This window comes from Paramormyrops kingsleyae, chromosome 17, assembly GCF_048594095.1.
Source record: "Paramormyrops kingsleyae isolate MSU_618 chromosome 17, PKINGS_0.4, whole genome shotgun sequence".
Lineage (NCBI taxonomy): Eukaryota > Metazoa > Chordata > Actinopteri > Osteoglossiformes > Mormyridae > Paramormyrops > Paramormyrops kingsleyae.
Genome location: NC_132813.1, coordinates 17,550,538 through 17,571,422, shown reverse-complemented (window position 1 = coordinate 17,571,422; position 20,885 = coordinate 17,550,538). Strand labels below are relative to the sequence as shown.

The window sequence follows — 20,885 nt, the reverse complement described above, 5'->3', positions numbered from 1 at the left end:
TAGGCCAGTCTCCCCTGCACAAGAGGAATTTTCCATAAAACTTGCAAAGAAAGATCAGCTTTTTTTTTCTTTTTTTTTTAACGGAATGAAATATTACGAAAAGGCTGCTTGCTCTTAATCTGAAGTTTTCGCATACCATCAGTATGTGTAGTACTCCACAAAATGAATTCATACTTGTACACATATGTTTTGAAGGTTCATCTAATTTATGTCAATATTTATGGTTCCCAGATGAATATCAAAGTTAGAAATAAAGTCTTTCAGAAGAGTAATATCTGGAGCTTCAACACCTCCAGAGGAAGCTATCAACTAGCCCAGATTCTCGTTAACTTTGGAAGATACAGATACCAAGGAACCGATGATGGCTGCAATTTTCCACTCTCCATTTGATTTCATGTGGTCTGATAGAATTCAGTCTTCACACATGTATTTTGGGATAGCATGAAGTCATGGAGTTCGGGCCCAATGCTGTCACTCTCACTGAAGGGTCCAGAGTTGCCTCGCCGTGTCAGTAACCGCTAAAGCCATAACCTCACGGTGGACGGAGTTTAATGACACCGGAGATATTAATAGCTGCTGACACAAAGGTCCAGCAGATCGAACCATAAAGCACAGTGAGCCCTACAACTCAGTAGGCGAAGACACGGGCATTCTCTGACACAGATCTCCAGCGGGAATGAAACGGCACCTCTGGAACGTCTCTAAGACCCAGCAGATGATCCGAGGAGATGATTCCTGAAGAAGCAGCAGAGGAAGTACACACCTCTCAAGATTGGCAGGACTCCAGTGGAGAGGGTCAGCAGCTACAGGTACCTCGGAGTACACATCTCTGAGGACCTGACATGGACAAGCCACAGGTCCACCCTTGTGCAGAAAGCTGAACAGTGACTGTATCACCTGAGGCAGCAATTGAAAATCTCCTCCGCATTGCAAAAAAAACCCACAGCGTTGCTGTGGGAACTGTGCTTTCTGGGAGTATCACTGCTTGGTATGGCGCTGCAGCCCCGAGGACCACAGAGCCCTGCAGTGGGTTATATGATGCGCCAAGTGAAGGGAAAAAACTGCCCACCCTGCAGGGCATCTACATCCATCGATGTGGGTCCAGGGCATTAGGCATCATCAGAGACACTCAGCACCCCTGCCATGAACTGTCCCAGTTACTGCACAGGTAGGCGCCTCCAGAGCCTTACGGCCGGGACAGAGAGACTGGGGAGAAGCTTCTGCCCCCAGGCCATTAACAGCACCAAGTGAAATAAGTTAAAACTGCAACCTGAACTTTAATATCATTTAAATATAGTTATCTCCATTTTTTAATCATGTTTTTCACTTATTTATTATAATATTTCTATTGTTTAGCACTTTTTGTTATTTAATTTTGCTATCCCTTGCTATCCTGCTTTACCGTGTTTATTGCACAGTCTGGAATAGTGGCAATATCATTTCACCATTGATGTACCACTACATTCATGCATGTGGTAGATACAAATCTTGAATCAGACACACTTTTTAAGCAGCCTTTTCGTGTATATGGTCTCTTTGCACATCTTGGACTGGAGACAAAAGCACGGCTGAGATGTTGAGCTCTTTACACGCCTGCCATTGCTATGGAGGAAGTAAGTGATGGAGGAGCCCATGCAAGCCTTGAAAGATTGATCTGAATGACAATAGTAATGTGAGGTCTGCAAATGGCAGGTGTGGTATTCCAGCTGAAAGGGACACATTGTTTTTCATGTCCTGCTGACAAAGTCAGTGTCTACAGTTTGTTTTTTCTAAATACTTTATTTGTTGTTACTGTTTCAGTACCTTTTGTGGTTGCTATTGATTTCCTTTTGAATCACCAAAATAAAAGTGTGAAATAATTTTTGGCTGCTTTTCTTGAAAACAATGCATGCTTTTACAGCATAATAGCTAATGTCAAACTAAGCATTAAATCCCTGTAATTCTTATGATCTTCATATACAGATGGATAAAATTCAGGGGACTAAGGACCTCAAAGCTTCAGTCTCCCTTACAATAATCTTTTTATTTGGCCCACTACCTATTACCTTCATATAAACAAACATGACTGACAGACAGACAGATACATACATACATACATACTTTACTGATGCCGAAGGAAATTAATGAGGTACTATATTAGGTAAGTTCTCTCCAAACGAGCCTGATGAGCCGAATGGCCTCCTGTCGTTTGTAAATTTCTCTCATTTGTAAATGCATCCAGTAGCTTAAATACACAAAAATACAGAAATACTGCTACAGCACGGGCAGGTTTTATTTGCAAAGTGAACCCTGGACAATCTGATGCCCCAGCAATGTCAGCCGATGCAGATCAGAGTGCACAGGAAGACCCTGCACACACACACACACACACACACACACATATGTCGATGAGTGCTACACGGAGCGCATACCTGCATGAGCCACTGCTCCAGCGAAACGTCCGTGTATGCTCAGGTGTGCTGATATGCGTGTGTGTGTGTGTGTGTGTGTGTGTGAGTGTGGAGTTCATTTTATATGCTAAAAATACAGCTTTGCTGTCAGACCTGCTTGTATTTGCTGATGGCTGATGTTTCACCAGAGCTACATCTCTGTTTATTTATTTTAGCAAAACCATATCGGTATCATCAAACAGATCTCCTCTCGAAATGTAACTCACAATATTTGCTTTCAAAGTTCAAAATAGCTCTTTTTTAAGTGAGCCCTGTATGTAGCATGGACGATGTGTGCTTGGCACCTGGTGAACATGCACATGCACATGACTAATCTAACAAAGAGCGTTTAAGGAATGCCAGCGGTGAGAAGGTAATTCATGCAGCTGCTAATAAATGTAACGTCAAAGTCACATCATCCCACGCTTCTGCTGGGGCAGGGATCTTCAAATCTGGCCCTGAATGCCAAATCCAGGCCTTGTTTTCGGTTCTCCCAGGCAGTTAGTTTAATAATTACTGATTCTGATTGGTCAGAGGCTTCAACCTGGCTCACAGGTAAAGGAAGGCTGGAAATCAGCAGTGCTCGGCCTTTGAGGACTGTGATTTGAGTAGCCTTCTATAAGGGATCTCCAGCTGGTCGACATGTGCAGGCAAGTTGGTGGTCTGACGATTAGTGGACTGGAACATGGGCCAAAATTATGCAAGTTTCATTCCCTGGAAAAGTCTGCTAATCTATTCTTAAGTACTGTACTTACTTAACCTGAATTGTTTCACTAAAACGTCGGCTGACAAGCTACTTAACGTAGTACGAGCTGCATCATGAAATAGCTTAATAAGCAGAATGTAATACAACAATGCCCTGCAATCGGTTCATGCCGCTCAGGCCTCTGCAAGGAGAAGGCGGAGACTCTCACCCCCAGCGAGAGCCTCCTCTCCGGGAAGGCCAGCACCATGCTCTCCTTATATTGGAGGCACAAGCTCTCGTGCTTTTGATTGAAGGCACAAGCCGTGCTGTTCCTGCTGGCAGACTGCTAACATGCTAACTGCATTATCAGCATATTGAATGCGTATCTTCACACAGACCCTTGGAATGCGACTAGACCTAACATTACCCTAGCCACCAGCATCCAGGATATATTACATAAGTATACTCACACGGATAGAATCATTGCCATAATTACACTCCATCTTGCTCTATTCCAATCTCGTGACAGGTTCTGATTTATCAGGGTCAACAGAACATTTGAATGGCACTGTGTAAAAAGTTAAACATACAGAGGATACTAGGCTTGGGTGTGTGACATTTTTCCTGGGAAACACAACTGTGACCCACAGAAATAAATACTCATTGTTGCAAGAAAAAACGACAGAGAACCGAAGGAATTTTCAGTCCCAGGAATGTCGATTATCCATTTAAATAGGATACAGAGTCAAAGATGATAAAACTTTGAGTTCATTATGCAAATAGTCTGAACTGTGGTGCAAGTTTGCCCATTGATGCAGGATCTGTGTGAGATTGGCCACAAAAGACCAGCGTGTAGGGAAGTTGGGGTAATGACCTCCTGTTTCGTACAGTCGCGCTGATCCATAATGCGATTAGGACCGGCTGCCCAGCTCACATGATCTCAAATTCATCAGACTGCAAGCCTAATTATAAAACCAGGACTGAGTGCGATCCATTCTGCTGCTCCATAGAGTAGACCGTACTCCATTCCATGCAGCCACACTGACTGCCATCAAACACAACACCAAAAAGACATCTCCCTCAGCTGCTCTGCAAACGTGCCAGTTATCCAGAGAACATGCCAATGATTTCTACAGCCGGGTAAAATGGTACTTTACCTAGATAGAGGTTTCTGTGTCAATATAGAAGCATCTTTTCCTCAAAAGCTTCTCAGTCAAGTTCTGTTTCAAAGGGCTCTACCTCATTTGCATAAGTAATATCTGGCCATTTACTTGGAGGCTGGTTTAAACAATAGTAACACCAAAACTCTCTGGTGACAGGTCCCAACGTAACTGAAGCAGACACTGAGACACATATTGCACAATTTGATAAAAGGTACAAAAAGAGAGTAATGTCATATTATCGTTGGAGTTTGATGGCAGTTTATGATGAAAGAATCTACTACAAAATCACATTGTCACACTTTGTGACAAGTGTTCTTCGCATTTTCTGCATTTGTGATAAACATAGTGTAATACATTGATAAACTACAACTCCATGACAATCCTATAATTCCAAAGTTCCACAACTGTTTGTATCATAGACTATGAACCTCTATGACCCCACTGTGAATGGATGCTTTTCTGGCAACAGAGTAGTCTGAGTGGTCTGCAAACAGGCCAACAAGACCATTTTTCAGGACAGGGTGTTATTTTGGAGCAGTGGCTGCTGAGGTGTGTTTACACAGCACCACAGAAGCTGTACCAACACCAAAAACATCTCAGTTACTCAAAAAGCTTTCTCTGTCTGAGGTGATATGAAGCTTCTCCCATCCAACCAGCATACTATTTAAATCTTCATTTGACATAGAATGCACTAAACAGACCATTCCTGCGTCAAAAAGTAAAATACTGAAAAGGATGAGGGGTTTTATTGTATATGAAGCTTATAAACCGCTAAATACAGAGCAGTCTTATGATACAAACATCACGCCCCCCAGCACTATCACGCACGTGGGTTTTATCCCAGACTACACTGCGCCCACTTGCCTCTCGGCTTCATTCACAGCTCGGTCACGTGACTGAGGCGGAGCCGGTGGTGACGTAGTTGCCGTACGAGCCAATCGGGGCGTCCGCTCGGCTGCTCGTCATCGTAGCATAAACACTGCGAGCCATCGTGAGCGGCTACCGCTGACTGACTGGCGGGCTGAGGTACCGTGGCTCGGAGCTGTCGGGGGAATGACGCGGAGAAGCAGGCGTATATGTTTCTGAGGACTGGTCGTTTCCTACCGCTGGGAGCTGCGAGCTGAAGCCCAGTTTTAGTTCGCGTGGAGGCGGCGGTTCGTTGCACTATCTAACGACCGGGCCCGCTCTTGAGGGCCGCTCGCTTCACCCCGTCCGACCCTCGCGCCGCCCGGCTGCCGGACGATGAGCCAGGATGAGTCAGAGAGACGCGCTGGTTCATCTCTTCGCCGGAGGGTGAGTACGGCGGACGGTCGCTGGGACTGCGCTTCCCGCGGCGCGGTGTAAAGTGATACCGGCCCTGTTGGAGCAGCACCCCCTCCGCCGTCTCCTCCATCCACGGCTGCACGTCCTTCACGGGGAGGGCGAGCGAGCTGGGCGGTCGTGCGGGGTTCTTGGCTCCCATTGCTCGCCTCAGTGCCCTGTGTGGTGCCCTCGTACGGCACACGAAGCCGGTGTCGGTCCCACGGCCTGGCCCAGCCCAGCTGTCGCAGCCGCGGAGTTTCCCCGGCGGACAGCACGACACTTTTCACCGGCGTCGGTCACGAATAGGAGACTGATGACCTCTCAGGGACGGTGGGATGTTTGTATCTGACTCGTGTGCGTGTGACCGTCTGCTCCTTGGGTGAATAAGGCGGGACGCTGTGCTAAACGCATCCAGCTTATTTTTGATACTCTTCCGTACTGTGCAACAGTAAGACTATCTGACAAACTGGTGCATGTCTGGTATCAGACACTGTAACCCTGCTGGAAGAAAGCTGCTTGCAGTGTACTGGTGACGGGCTGTTTAAGAAGCGGCGTGACATGTTTAAAGGTCTGACAACCGACCCCCCCCCCGACCCAGCTGCTGCTTTCCCAGAACTGGGGAGAAACCTGGCCAGTCCGCCACGCCACGTCACGGGGCTCATCCTGTTCGCCTGCTGTTGGAGGGGGTCGTGTTGTTGCATTATTTTCGCACAGTGTAGTCTCACTTCTCCAGTTCTAGTTTTTGCTTGTTAGAGAAAAAGATATGAAGAAGCTGCCCCGTTAGTGTCCCGTGGTACCAGGCGCGAGCAGTTTGCCGGGCCGTTCTGGTGACCGGACCCAGCTCGTTAGCTGCGACATTGCGGTTTGGCCCAGTATGTTATCCTGTTTATCAGGGTAGGGCTGCTGCCTCAGGTGAGCTGCTTTATCATTGTCCCCACTGGTCGCTGTTTTTAACCCCCCAAGGTCACTCTTCATGTGCTGTTCTTTACAGTGGCCGTCACTCAGTGAAATTTGGTCTGTGTCTAATATTAGAAGTAACGCACAGCAGGGCCCTGGCATTGAAGTGTGTCATGGGTCAGGGGTGTGAGTGAGCCCACAGGAGTATCTGGTGCCTCATCGGTTTCTATGCTAATCGTCTTGATATGTGGCTCTTCAGTTTTTCAGAGCAGGCGAATTGGTCGGCCTAGTGAATTTCTCATTTGTGTGTGAATCCACAGGGGATCAGTGTAACGGCGTGTCTCCTGGGAGCCTGCGGAGGGGTGTCACTGTACGGCGACATGTGTCGTCGTCCCCCCAGTGCCAAATATCAGCTCTATGATTCGGTGTATCGCAGGGGTGTGTGTGAGAGAGTGAGTGGCTTGTGCTCTCTGTCTGACAATCCCCCCCCCCCCCCCCTTTCCAAATTCCCTTTCCAAATTCCCATGGCTGTATCTAGGTGTGGGGGCACCGTGGGCGCCATCCTGACATGCCCACTGGAGGTGGTGAAGACGCGGCTGCAGTCCTCATCTGTCAGGCTCTACATCCCGGAGGTGCATCTGAACACGGTGAATGGGGCGAGTGTGACCCGGGTGTCCCCAGGGCCTCTGCACTGCCTCAAGTAAGCAAGCCGTACCTGGCGCTTGGTCCCCGTCACGTATGTTACATATGTACATGTGCTGCATACCGCAGATCTCTGGCTTCTCCACTTGCACTCGCAGGGTATGCTGGGATAGGAAATCACACCCCGAGGTCTCCTGGGTTTGTTTGTAAACATACAAAGTGCTGCTCCCAAAGTTTGCCGGAAATCGGACACCATGTTTTTTATTCTGTCTTCTGTGATGTTCCTTTGTTAAAAAGTGTTAAATAAACAAAAAACAGATCTTAAAGGGCCAGCTCTCTTTCAGGAACTGTGACTTTTATGCTACATAATCATGGGAGATGCAAAAAGCCTGCAACTTCACACACAAAACTACACCCGCACCTCAAAACAATGGATGATGTACAAGTAATTTTGGTATTTATTAGTTACTTTGGGGGTTGATCATACAGTCCAAAAAATGGAACACAGACTTTTATTTATACAGTAAAATCCCGTTATAGTGGACTCACTTATAACTGGATACCGTCTATAACGGACAAAGTCCGCTGGTCCCGGCCATGTGCTTTTAAGAACATGCAGAAAAAGCATCAGATTTAGCGACTCGCATATAACAGAATTTCGCTTTTAACGGACAAACTACATGTACAGTATAATAATCTATACCACAGGTGTGTCTGCTGGGGTGTGGCATGAGTAAATGGTGTCCTGTAGTTGTGTTCTGGGCATACAGCAACTCTGGATATAATGGACTGTTTAGCTGGGTCCCTTGAAGTCCATTATAACTGGATTTTACTGTACAACCCGCAACATGTTTAGAAATCCTTATTAAATCTGACCCACAGGATAGAAATGTTCCTGCGCAAAACTGGATGTTCCGCGGTATTTCGCGATATTTGGTAACTTATAAACTTTGTGTTCATTTCTGCATTTTTTTTTTTTTTATATCAACAGAAGTCTTTTAACATAGCAATGCAGGACAGTGTCTGAAAGTCACTCTTTGACAGAAAAAGGCCCTTTTTGCAGCATGTGTGGCCCGTCTTGGCAGGAACGGCTTGGAACCCAACCCTGCTCTGTCTTAAAGAATAGCTGCTAGTTTAGACTTGCTGGCTGTTGCGTGTTGCTATAACCACAATCTGCACCTCCCTACCCACAGGTTAATACTGGAAAAGGAAGGACCCCGTTCCCTCTTCAGGGGACTCGGGCCTAACCTGGTGGGCGTGGCACCATCCAGGTACTAAGTATCTCCGTTGTCATTTTACTGACGTGTCACAGGAGTGTGTGAGTGCCTTAGCTGTTGTAAAACTCAAACCGCTGCTGCCAAGTTTGTGACATTAGCAGAAATGCCTTAGAGCCCATAAGATCTTTGTGCTGTGACATTTACCGTGCTGGTTGCATTGCTCGGCTGCAGTCATCACTAGGTGAGAGGGACATGAATTTGCCTGCTGGCACTGGTAACTGGGGCAACAGGTGGTGGTTCAGGCCATGGGCTTATAACCCACATGTTTCTGGGTCTAGTTGCTGGAAGGGCCATGCTGTAATACCCTTGAAAAAGGTCATTAACCTGGTTCGTTCTCTTGAAACTTTATTGATCCCCGGGGGAAATTCTCTTAGATATTCAACTGCATGAATGGGTAAAAACTGTGACTTCGGGTGAGCCAAAAAAAAAAGTGACCATCAGCTGATCATCATCCTACACAGTTATAATTCAGAAATTTAGCTGCTCTTCCAAAGAAACTGGGACAAGTTGTCGTTGACTTTGAGGCTCAGGCAGGGATCCATAACCGATGAGAAAATACATCGCGGCATATATTTATCTCCACCCCCCGGGGAGAGATCGCCTGCTGCCGGCATGCAGAGCCTTCGCTGGGATGCTCTTGCACTGATCCTGCTCTCACATGAGCTGAGAGACTGGGGCTTTTACACTGCCTGTGAGCGTTCTCTTGACAATGTTAGCTCTCTGGCAGGAGGGAGTCTGCGTGGCTGATTGGCCCCGTAACGACTTGTGTCCCGCCTACCGTTCATGGCACTGGTCAAGCAGCATGCCTGTCAGTGTGCCCTGCATTTCAGTCATTCGCCATTGTGGGGACTGCAGCAAAGCTCAGTTCTCGTGACCAGACTGGTTCGTCCTATACTTCCGCCGCCTGAGCCGGTACCCCGCCAGTCCGCCTCTGGTAGTCATGGCGGCCCAGCGCCTTCGGCTTGGGGACGTCCTTCTGTGTGCCTTTCACGCTCTGGGCATGAGCCCGTTTAGTGATTCCTCCTGCATGTAGGTCAGAGAGCTGCCCGCTGTTTCATCCATCCGTCTTGTCCAACTTCCACTCTGACTGATTAAATAAAGGAATGACGTGAGAGGCCCGTTTTATGCCTGAAAAGTACCAGTGTTGCAACACCTCCTGTTACCTAACCCTGCTTTGGCTGGGGGCGAGGTGGTAGTCAAGAAATCAGTGCTATTTGAAGTGGTAAGTCAATGAGAGCAGATGGGTGCTTGTGAAGGTCCTTTTCCTGCTTGTGGGGGGGGTGTGGAGCGGCCGCCGTCAAGATAAATGGCGGCTAACGCTAAGTGTGTGTGGAGAGCTTTGTTGATCCTCCTGCTGGCGGGGGGAGATGGGTAATGCCACCTTGCGCAATGTCGTTTTGAAACCACCTGTGTGCTCAGGGTTGCTCCCCTCCTGCAAATGGACGGCAGGTCATGTCTGGCTGCTTTTATCGAGCTATAATGGCCCTTTTAGCACGGATGCGAGCCGCACTCGGCCGTGATGGAGTTCTGCCCGCATGGGGTGGGGTGCTGGCTGCTCTGAAAAATGTGCATGTGCTGGATACACGGAAGCACTTTATTTTCTCCTGTCCCTGCGATAGTGCAACCCGTCTTAACCTGCCTGTCTAATTGTGTATACACATAGGCTCAGGCTAAATGCTTCAAGGCCGGGATATGCGGCAGAATATTAATCCAGTCAGTAGCCCAATGGCAGCCCCCCAGCCCAACTTCAGGTTCGTTATTTTGGTGCAAACAGCAAGTCATTGTTTGAAAGGGGGGACACCACACATCTGTGAGCATGTGCATTGTTTTTCCTACTTATGCATAGGAGTCTAAATTCTATCCCCCCCCCCCCCAACCTGCAGAGCGATATACTTTGCTGCGTACTCGGGTGCGAAGGAGAGGCTGAATGGCGTACTTGAACCCGACTCCACACAAGTTCACATGTTGTCAGCGGGTTTGGCAGGTAAGGACCACTCCGTTTGACCGGTTAGGCATACCTGGACAGATCCTGTGGGGTGGGGGGTGATCATGTCATGCAAGTGTAACCTGTTAAGGTTTGCTAATGATGTAACCGGTTAGCCTGAAGCGAACAACCTTTAAAAAACCTCTGCATTACTCTGCTGCATTGCCCATTGGTTAGTATTTGGTTACTTGTCTTTCCTCTCTAGCCTTTATGAATATGGCACCTGGCAGTTAGTAATGGCTACGTTTCTGTTCCCACTTGAGTCCTTTGTCTGTGTTTTCAAGACGTTGTCCAGATTTTGAATGAGGACGCAGTTTGGGAGGTTTTTGCTTTGGAGTCTGTGGGATTTTCAGGAAACAAGCAGAAAATTCAGGAATCGCTGCACGCCCACCTGGCTGTGTTGAACGATTCTGAAAAACCTGTCTGTTAGGTGGAGCTTCAGTCAGTCTGGTGCAGAATCCCACATGTGAGCATGCCACCCCCCTTTAATTGGGCATCCTGTTAATCTCGTCTAGCCACTGTAACCCCAGGTCTGTTGACTCCACCTGCCAGCAGCAGAGGAGCCCTGCAGTTTGTATTGGAGCCAGCCTCTTGGCACCTTATCTGTCCCCATAGCGACCCACTAGCTGCGCCGTGTTGTCGTGCGCGATGGACAGAACATAACACGATCTTATCCTGACTAAAATGGGAGATGTGTGCTGGTTACTGTTTAATGGTCATGCCCATTATACTGAGTAAGATGTTCACCTGTTACCATTTTGTAGAGATTTTTGATAGTGCTGTAAATATCCATTTCTTAGAATGATGGTCAGTATACTTTGACTTCCCTCTGTAGTGTGTTTTTAATTATATAGCCTCTGTATGGTTAATTTCTTAATCTTGGACCATGCTTCTTTTTGGGAGGGGTGGGGTTGGGGGGTTAGGAGAACAGGGATTGGGAGGAGAAAAGCCTCCATGAGTAGCCAGCTCTCTGGTTTACATGGGGATTGTGCTACCGGGGATTCTCTATTGAGAAATGCTAACCTTGTAATTTCAGAAGTGAGTGTTTCTGTCTCAGGCAGGTTTGAACACTTCTGTTCTCTTAATCTTTGGAGTCTCCCATCCCTGGAGACCTAGGCGGTGTTATGGTTACATGTAGATCCTGCTCCAGACCGACATGCCTGGAAGACCACTTTGTGAAGGATTATCAAAGGGTATCGAGCAGAGATCAGGTTTGCCTACGTAGCTCCTGCTCTTGCCGGATGTGGGACGACCCGTTTCCCAAACAAGTCCGCAAACGAGCCCTGTGTTTTGGTCGGCTGTATTTCTGGCCTTCCTGCGCCTGCAGACCCTCTTCAGTCCATCACGGCCACAGGGTTAGGACCTGTGAGGTCTGCGATGGCCTGTGGTCGCCCAGTGAAGTAGCATCTGCTTCTGAGGGAAATGCTCTACTTGTGTGTATGAGGAAGGGGGCGGGAAAAAGACAACTAGCTCGTGTTTGAGATGCATGTTGAATGACAGTTTTTCCTAAGGGGTTGTGGGGGGGGGGGGGCAGGGGGGTGTGGCTTTGCCCTCCTCCCCCTGGTATCCAGGGTCCCTTTAAGGTCCACAGGGCTGGTATGAGTGACATGCATGATCCCGGTTCCACGTGCGCTGTCAGAACATGCAGAATACACATGGAATTCCTCTTTCTGCTGTCTGCTGCCTATCTAGAGGCAGACTGACAAGGTTAGCATTTACTTATCTTACCAGCCCTGTCCCTTGTCATACAGCTTGCTGTGGTTATGAAGGGGGGAATAAATATACTTTTAATAGTAAATTTATACACAACTGTTTTTTTTTAACATCCTGGACCATTAGAATCTACTGGTGCTCTTCCACTTCCACCAGGAGCCAAGCTTTACCCGCCCCGTGCCGCAAACTGACGGTTTTCCATTGCAAAGGGTGTGCGCCGTACCCGACCGGTACCTGTGCGGTGATGGTTCTGCTTACTAGCAGGGCCGAGCTGGTTGCGTCAACAGCATCTGATTGACAGCACAGAGATACCAGTCACCCGTGTCTATAAGCATGGATTATCTGAAGGAGAAAAACGGCATAGTCTTTCTTATTCATTATTAGTAGTATTGCACATTGCAATATATTAATGCATTCCAGATAAGTCAGAACTTGCAAATTTCCAACCTCCTACTTGAAATCTACTATAGCACCGCTGAACAGCATGGATTCGTAATGCAAATTTTCACAAACACATGCTTATTCTGATGCTAACATTACACAGCGATGTGCTAGTGGAAAACAAAAAGAAAAAATTCCACATAGTAAATCATGCTGTGTACCGTGTGGACAGTACCGTCTCTTCGGACCCAACAGCACCTTTACTTAGGTGACCGTACTGCAGAATACCGAGGCGAGCTGGAACTGGGCTGTCTTCGCGGTGCGAGTCGGGTACGGGTCGGTTCCTGTATGCCAGTGGAAAAGCGCCATACGTGTTGTTTTTTTTTTCTTCCCCCCCCCCCCCCCCCCCCAATACTAAATCTCATGTAAATTTGGGGTGGCGTGTGCATGTAGGGGCTAAGAGGATAACCTGCAGTTGCACATGTGCACCACATGGGAGTGTATGCGAGCAAAGCAGTGTGCGAAGGTGCTCTGCTTTGCTCACTGTGGTACAGAAAAGCCTGTGTCTATTTTAGGCTCTTACTGTAGCTTTGAGCAGCGTGACGGGTGAGATGCTGCCAGCTCAGGGCTCATACCTGCAGCTTTCTCTCTGCAGCTGTAAGGAGAGGCTTGGCCCTCGTGAGTACATGCAAGCCTTTTCTACTGCTCTTACTGTTACTGCTGTTAATATTACTGTCATTATTGGTATCTTGTTTTTAATCCATCCTCAGCCCACACCTTAGGGTCCTGTCACTACTTTAATCCAGTTTGTTTGGGTTTTGAGGCCTCTGAGAGTCATTAAGAGCAGAATACCCCTTAGAACCAAGTAATTCCCCACACACTCTTAACAAGATGATACTGGAGTTTTCATATGGCAGCATTCTGTATTGATGGCCACACACAAACACACACACACTGTAATCCCACCTGCACACTGGCCCTACACTGATCCCTCACATTCTACAGACTGATGATACATGAGTATATTTTTACACACCCTTTATCTTCCGCTGTGGTCACATGATCATGTTAATGCTTTGCACGTGCAATGTGCATGATTGGATGAAATAATCCATACACAGTAGTTTGCCTTAGCTGGCGTCATCGGTGTTGTAAACACATACGGCCACCATATGCAACACCTGGGCTTTGCACACATGCACAGTCACACAAAGATGTGTTCAGTTATCCTGGCTCTCCCAGTTTATCTGCATGTTTGGTCTTTGTGTCGTCCTGTAATTAGTCTGACAGCCCTGTAAGATGTTCTTGCCAGTCGTACTTTTGTTCCGTCCATATTCTATAGACACCCGTGTCAAACCATTTCTCGCAGTAGGTGTTTCATTCACTACGGTGGACAATGGTGCTGAAATTTATTGCTCAAGGAGATCCAGTTTCTCCCAGTTAGGGGAGCCACCACCAGAAAGCGTAGTAGTAAAATCCTGCTGAGCTAGATGCTTAAGCAGTGCTGCTGAGATGAGCTCCGGCAGGACGAGTCGGTCCCGTATAGCGTCAGGACGCCACTGTCCTTCATGTCTTTGCAGAATTGCATTTTGACAGTAGCGATTCACAGCAGGATAGTTTACATTCTTCCTGCCGTATCCTGGTGCAGCAGCTTTCAATGCATTACACCGTTAGCCTGTGTCGCATTCCTGTCTGAAATGTCGTATCCCAAACCCTATTTTTGTTAAATAGCTTCCCAGACGTATAGTAGCCCATCATCCAGCATTGTCACAAACACAGCTTGAATAACGGAGCGCCTCCTAGTGCTTATTAGTGTGGCGTTAAGAATGGTGGAGTGTCCATCCAAATTGGCCCCTTTCTTTTCCCAGGTTTCACCGCCATCACAGCCACCAATCCCATCTGGCTTATCAAAACCCGTCTGCAGCTGGATGCCAGGTAAGACAGGGCCACGCACACCATTGTCGTTGACCCCTAGAAGTTGCGTGCTGTGACTGGCTATGCTAACTTAGCCTCGGGAGAGGGCCACCTTTAAGGCAAGTGTGCATTTCCTCGTAAATGAATTCCTCGTCCTGGAGCCCTGGCCCCTTTTCAGCGTGTTGGTCTGTGCAGGACGCTCTCTTGCTTTAGTGGAATTGCCTGTTCATCTGTTTGTCACCACTCCCAGGAACCGAGGGGAGCGGCGCATGAGCGCGCTGGACTGCGTCCGCCGGGTGTACCGCGCCGACGGCTTGCGCGGCTTCTACCGTGGCATGTCCGCCTCGTACGCTGGCATCTCCGAGACGGTCGTCCATTTCGTCATCTACGAGAGCATCAAGAGGCGGCTCATCGAGGCTAAGGCCACCTCCAACATGGACGACGAGGACGAGTCCGTGAAGGACGCCTCTGACTTTTTGGGATTGATGCTGGCCGCGGCCACGTCAAAGACCTGCGCCACTTCCATCGCCTACCCCCATGGTACTTGTCCCTCGATTCGTCTCTTAAGACGCCTCTACAGCAGCCGTGCCGCTATCTGCCGTCTCTGTCGGCTTGCCGTTCCGTTTATTTATTGTCCCACCCCCTGCCTTGCAGAGGTTATCCGCACCCGGCTGCGAGAAGAAGGCACCAAGTACCGCTCGTTCTTCCAGACGTTGTCCATGGTGGTAAGGGAGGAGGGCTACCGGGCCCTGTACCGTGGCCTCACCACCCACCTGGTGCGGCAGATCCCCAACACGGCCATCATGATGTCCACCTACGAGCTGGTGGTCTACCTGCTGGACGGTTAAGCCCCGCCTTCACTCCCCTGGCCCCCTGGAGAGCGCTCCTGGGCCGCCCAACGGGAGACCAAAGAAAGGTCAGGCGGCCCAGATACACTGGCACCCAGCACCCTGCATTCCTAGAGGGGGGGCGGCGAGTGGTGGAGTTTCCCGATGATGAGCAAGGAGGTTGCCAACATGTAAAGAAGGCGGGGGTCACACCGGGACAGCCTGCAAGCTGCACACACCCTGACGGGCAGGAGCTGGAGAGAGACGTTGCTTCTTCAGCCTCTGTGTTTAACCTCTCTCTCTCTCTCTCTCTCTCTCCCTTTCTGTCATTTATCTTGCTTTCCTGTCAAGATGCTGTTTCCCCAGTAACGCTGCTTTTGAGGGGGTCTTCTCAGAGAAGGAAACCCACCAGGGGAAGCGTGGGATGGTTTTTCAAAATATGAGTAATACCAACTATACTAATGATTGAACAACAACAACAACAACAACAAAAAAAAAACCCCAGATTCAATGCCGTATGTATCTGCTGGGGGCGCTGTGCAGCTCAGTGGGTTGGGGCACTGTGCTATCAGGTCGTCACCGATTTGAATCCCAGGGTCAGCAGAGTGGTTTCATCTTTGGGTCCTTGAGCAAGATTTGAAAGAAAAGCTTCCATGCTAAGATAAAGGGGTTGAGTTTTATACCTGTGAAGGTATTTTGTTATACAGTGTTGCTACTCGTACATTTCAGTGTTGGACTTTGTATCCTGGGGGAGAAGAAAGCTGTTAAAGCCTTGGCTGGACAGGTCATCCCATCATGAGACAGCACCCCCCCCCACTCCCTCCTGAAAGGGTCTGCTGGGGGTAATGAAGTCTATCTGAAGTTTGGGGTTTTATTTTTCTACTCAAGGTTGGAGGACAATTTGAGCTTCATGTGTGGCTTAGTGTTTAAGTGAATGTTCCCCCATCAAAGTTCAAGTTCTCCCTCCCCACTCTAGGGTGATGTTTGGGGTCATGTGACATGTTTGGGGTCATGTGACATGTCTTGTGGTGGGAGGGTAGGTTGGATTAGCAGGCGTCTTAAAGCCTCGCAAATGGTAAGTGGTTCTTGTTGGGCTCCAGACGCTGCCACATGTTGACCTAAGAGCATGTCGTTGGCATGTTTGCCATTTCATAAACACGCTGCACCCCGTTAATTCAAGCCTCGGTGTGACTATGAACCCTTGAGTGTCTCTGCATCAGTGTAGATGCACATTTCACCCAGCGCTAGCATCAGCTTGGGGGTCCTCTTACAGCTTCCGGGTGGTTAGACTGGGAGGGCGCCGTCCTTGTCATCTTGTTCTTGGAATGCAGCATGCAGTGGAGCCTCGTGACCCCTGTTAGCAGACAAGTCCCTGCTGATCCCCCCCCCCCAGAACTGCTGCGTTCCTCGTTGAATTACAGTAGATTGGCATGAAGGCACCATACTCTGATCTTCCGCCGATGTTAGCTGGATTCTTCATTACTTGAACGTGAGGAGGTGACTCCTAAGCCCGGGGCCTCCAGCTGAAAGGTAAACTGTTAATCAGCCTTTGAACGATGCGAGTAAAGCCTTCCTTTTGTATTTCTAATTACTTGAAAAGTGTTTTTGTTGCGTTCCTGCTTACATTATGCAACAAAGAATCGCGCTAGCCATCGTCTTGCTACCTGAAGTCTGCCTTTCAGTCTCGGTGACTGTATGGTCGAGGTGGGTTTGGGAGTTAGGGCAGGTAACGGGGGGGTGGGGGGTGGGTGCAGGGGCGGCCTGGCTCTCTCCCCAACCCCCAAGCAATTCCATATGCACTTTTGTGGCCTTCTGGCTTGTGAAACCTTTTTTTGTTTTGTTTTGTGTATTATAAGGAATAGTGTTACAAAATAAATATATAAATGATTCCTGCTGAATATATTAAATAATTCAGTGTACTGACTAGTTAAGGATGTCATGTGTGAGTATATATGTGCAGCAGATGCATATATATGTTTACATGTAAATAACATCCACTGATGCTGAGGTCTTCATGGTATGCAAAATTTTTGCAGTTAAGTATTTTAACTGCATTTGTTCGTATCTGAAATGTTTTTAAACTTGCAACGTGTTGTCTTACGCATTGTTTCTGGTTAAGTGTGTGTGCTTCTCATTTCATGATTTTTTTATTTTTTTTCTGTCTCCCCCTCCCTCCATGTTTTGGGTTTATGGTATAATGGCCTCAGTTTCAAACTGGTTTGATTATTGTAGTTCCTCTAATTCTTGACCACATTGTGCTTTTTTTGTCACCTTGTTTTGAACGGAATCTGTGCACATCCAGTGTTTTTTTTTCTTCTTCTTCTCCCTTGATGTTTACATTCACTACCTGATTGGCAGGCTGTCCTTACTGTCCTCCTGCCTGTTGTATCTTACCGGAGTCCTTACTGTCCATGTTATTTTCACATGACCACATGTACCTGCTTATAAGAGCACTTTCCAAAATCTTTTTAAGCTGTGATCCTAAGGTCATGTGGTTGTCTTATTTTGACATTTAGTTTGGTTCAAAATTCCAATGTATATTTCCTCCCTTGCATTACAACCAAGTGTTGTGGGGGGTTGGTAAATTCCCACCCCCTTGTACTGTAGGCGGTCAGATTGGTGAATTATGAAGTATCAGCACCTGTATACGTGTAGTCCAGCACTGATCATTCACCCCCCCCGAGTGAATCCCTGGAGCAGTTTTGGAACAGATTTCCACATTTTTAGTGGGGTTATAAAGTCAAGCAGCAAATGCTTATTTAGCTGCTAGTGGATGCAAAGGCTCCATTAGATACAGCTGGCAGTGACCAGTGTTCTCTGACTGTCAGGTAATACTGGAAGTGTTGGGTGCTGCTTGCGTATTACAGCAGCTGTGAGTCACCAACAGTGAGGATCTCTCTGCAAGTCATCATGATTTTTGCATATTTTAAAGAGAATGCAGTGTGTGTGCGTGGGCACACGGTTAAACGCAGTGTCTGTCTGCGTGAGTTTACGCCACTCGCTCAGGCCCCAACCAGCGCACAGTGTTCCATCAGCGGGAACTCGCGTCCATCCCGCGTCTCTCTCAGCAGAGTGGAATCCTGCATCATCCGCCAGTGTTGTGTCCCCTTACTGTGAACTGGCAGGGAGTCCCAGTGGTTTCGCACGTGGTTTACACACCAGTCGCTCATCTCCTGGGACCGAGCTCTCTGCGCTTTGGCCTCTTGGTGTCCCAGTGCGGCGATGCAGTGCTGCTGAAGATTCTAAGCTACTGTAACTGTGCCGTGCTGCTGCACAGCACTCTCAGCCACGCTGGCTCCTCAGCGCCACCTGGGGGCCACCTGCCCTAGAGCAATGGGAGATATACAAAAAATTAACAGTGCAGCTAATTCCCACACACCACCCTGGGTCAGGCCTAGAGTTTCTCTCAGAAGGAAGGCTTTTGGGTGACCTTTGTGAAAGGTTTGTTCTAGGCTGTTGTGATGTCTGTCTGGCCAGATGACATTACAGCCGTACTGTTATGAAAACAAATTCATAAATGGTTCCTCACCATGATTGTAGAGGTCAATGAATTTGTTCTTTAACAATATTAGCGTTCTTGATTGTTTTCAATTGTTTTGATTTCTCCTGTGTTATTCATTTCAGCCTGATGGAAATGTGGCCTAATTGGTGTCACCCTATGCATTGTATAACAGACATCAAGACAAGATGAGAAGAGTGTTACCCGGTGTACGGAGTCTAATTCACTAACCACACTGAGTGCCGTGTCGCCCTAATTTCCTGTAGTTTCTCACCTATTTCAAGTCTGCAAAGCTGATCCTCTGTTTTATTGTGACAGTTTTGCTATGAATTACAAAAAATGATTTGTGTACCAATACATAGACATAATCGAAGAAATGTTTGATTAAAAAACGTCTAAAAAGTAATACATTCTCATGTTGCCAAAAACCTGAATAAAGACAGTGTATAAATTACTGGGCTTTGAAACCTGCGTGTACCATGCTCTTTGGAAGCGGCTCTGATTTTACCGGCATTTGAACAGGTATTTGTGCGTTTTTGCAGTTCTTTTTTTCGTCACAAGGTGTCAGCAGAGCTTTAGTGTGACCTGTAATTGGCTCTTTTTTTATTTAATTATTTTTTAGTTAATTTTTGTAAAATCTTGCTTCTTGTAATGACTCTCTCCATATCATTCCTTACCCCGCAATTGAAATATTCATCAGCTGTTTTATATTGGATAAGTGCTTTTATTTGCATATCAAAAAGTAATGGCATGCACTTAGCTATTACTGCATAGGACCCACCTAGCTAGTATCGGGTAGGTCCTGCTGTGTCAGTATACCCTCTTAGAGGGGAAAAAAAGGGTAAAGATTTGTACCTTTGCTTGTCACTGGTGCTGTACCCTTGTACCTTTTTAAGGTACAGAAATGAACTCTGGGGAACATCCCAAAGGTACACACAGCATTAATGTACTATCAATGGTACAGATATGTTCCTCAGAGTCCATTTCTGTACCCTAAAAGGTATGATTACCTACAGCTAAGGGTACAGCCCCAGTGACAAGCAAAGGTACAAATTTTTACCCTTTTTTCTGAGAGTGTACTGGGTAGGACCCACTGTATCAGGTACATCTAACTAGTTCCAGGTAGGAACCACTTTTAATTATAGTCATGGTCTGACTACATGGGACCATCTTTTGCCACCAGAAGCACTTCATGGGTAGGTTTGCATTCAGAGGAGCCTTTCTGCACGTCACTGTTATATACCAAGCTGTTACTTTTGCACCTGTGCCCTTACTTTAAGTTTTAATGAGGCCAGCCATTCTCCTCTGACCTTACTCATTAACATGGTGCTTTCAGCCATAAAACTGCTGCTGACTGGTACATTTTTTGTTTATCGTGCCATTTTCTGTTAACCCCAGACACTGAGGTGTATGAAAATACCCAGGATGCTGGTCGCTTCTGAGATACTGGAACCACCACGTCTGGCACCAGCAATCCCGCCACCACTGTGATGCTGAGCCAAACAGTAACTGGACCTGCTGACCCTGTCTGTGTGATTGTGTATCAGTTGAAGCCATGTGACTCACTGTTTGGAGGCTGACTGTTAACTAGCAAGTGTAGCTAATAAACTGCCCACTGAGTGTATAATAGAATTTCGTTTTGGCAATTCTGTGCAAATGCTGAACATTTCAAAATGAAGCCTATTTACAGCACTGCATAACGTATGCCGAGCATTGTTCAGAGTCATCTGTTCAAATATGTATGTGTTTAATCTCAGAGATGCGACATCATGGAAGGCTACAAGGTGAAGGTGTTCAAAGTGGGGGGAAAAACTCCTTTTTGACGTCAGATATGTTGATCATCTGCATTCACACGCATAGAAGAGAGAGTTGTGAAAAAATAAACAAATAGGCGTCTCGTCATGCATGTTGGATGTCAGCGTGACCGATACGAGGGATCGATGCGCAGCTGGCCCTTGTTAAAATGAGTTTGGTCGGTCTGTACCAGCTCTAAGTGCTGGTTTTACACACTTGTTCCACAAAGCAGTGGATTGCGGAGATACTGCAATATGCAGTGCCATTAAGGATTCTAGCTTTTAAATCCTCAATGACTCATAATTCTCTGGGATTTGCTGGGCTTGTTTAAGTAAAGCTATAAATAAGAAGTCTCTTGAGTACAGAAAAACACAAGTA

At 47.3% G+C, this 20,885-nt stretch overlaps 1 protein-coding gene across 1 annotated transcript; it reads left to right on the top strand.

Annotated features, from left to right (window-relative positions):
- Positions 1 to 5,242: 5,242 nt before the first annotated feature.
- LOC111860781 (solute carrier family 25 member 36-A) lies at positions 5,243 to 19,180 on the top strand. The gene is made up of 7 exons (XM_023844790.2): positions 5,243 to 5,570; positions 7,015 to 7,176; positions 8,312 to 8,389; positions 10,279 to 10,379; positions 14,342 to 14,408; positions 14,638 to 14,927; positions 15,042 to 19,180. The coding sequence occupies exons 1-7, from the start codon at positions 5,530 to 5,532 to the stop codon at positions 15,233 to 15,235; spliced, it is 933 nt and encodes a 310-aa protein (XP_023700558.1). The 5' UTR covers positions 5,243 to 5,529; the 3' UTR covers positions 15,236 to 19,180.
- The last annotated feature ends 1,705 nt before the right edge of the window (positions 19,181 to 20,885 follow it).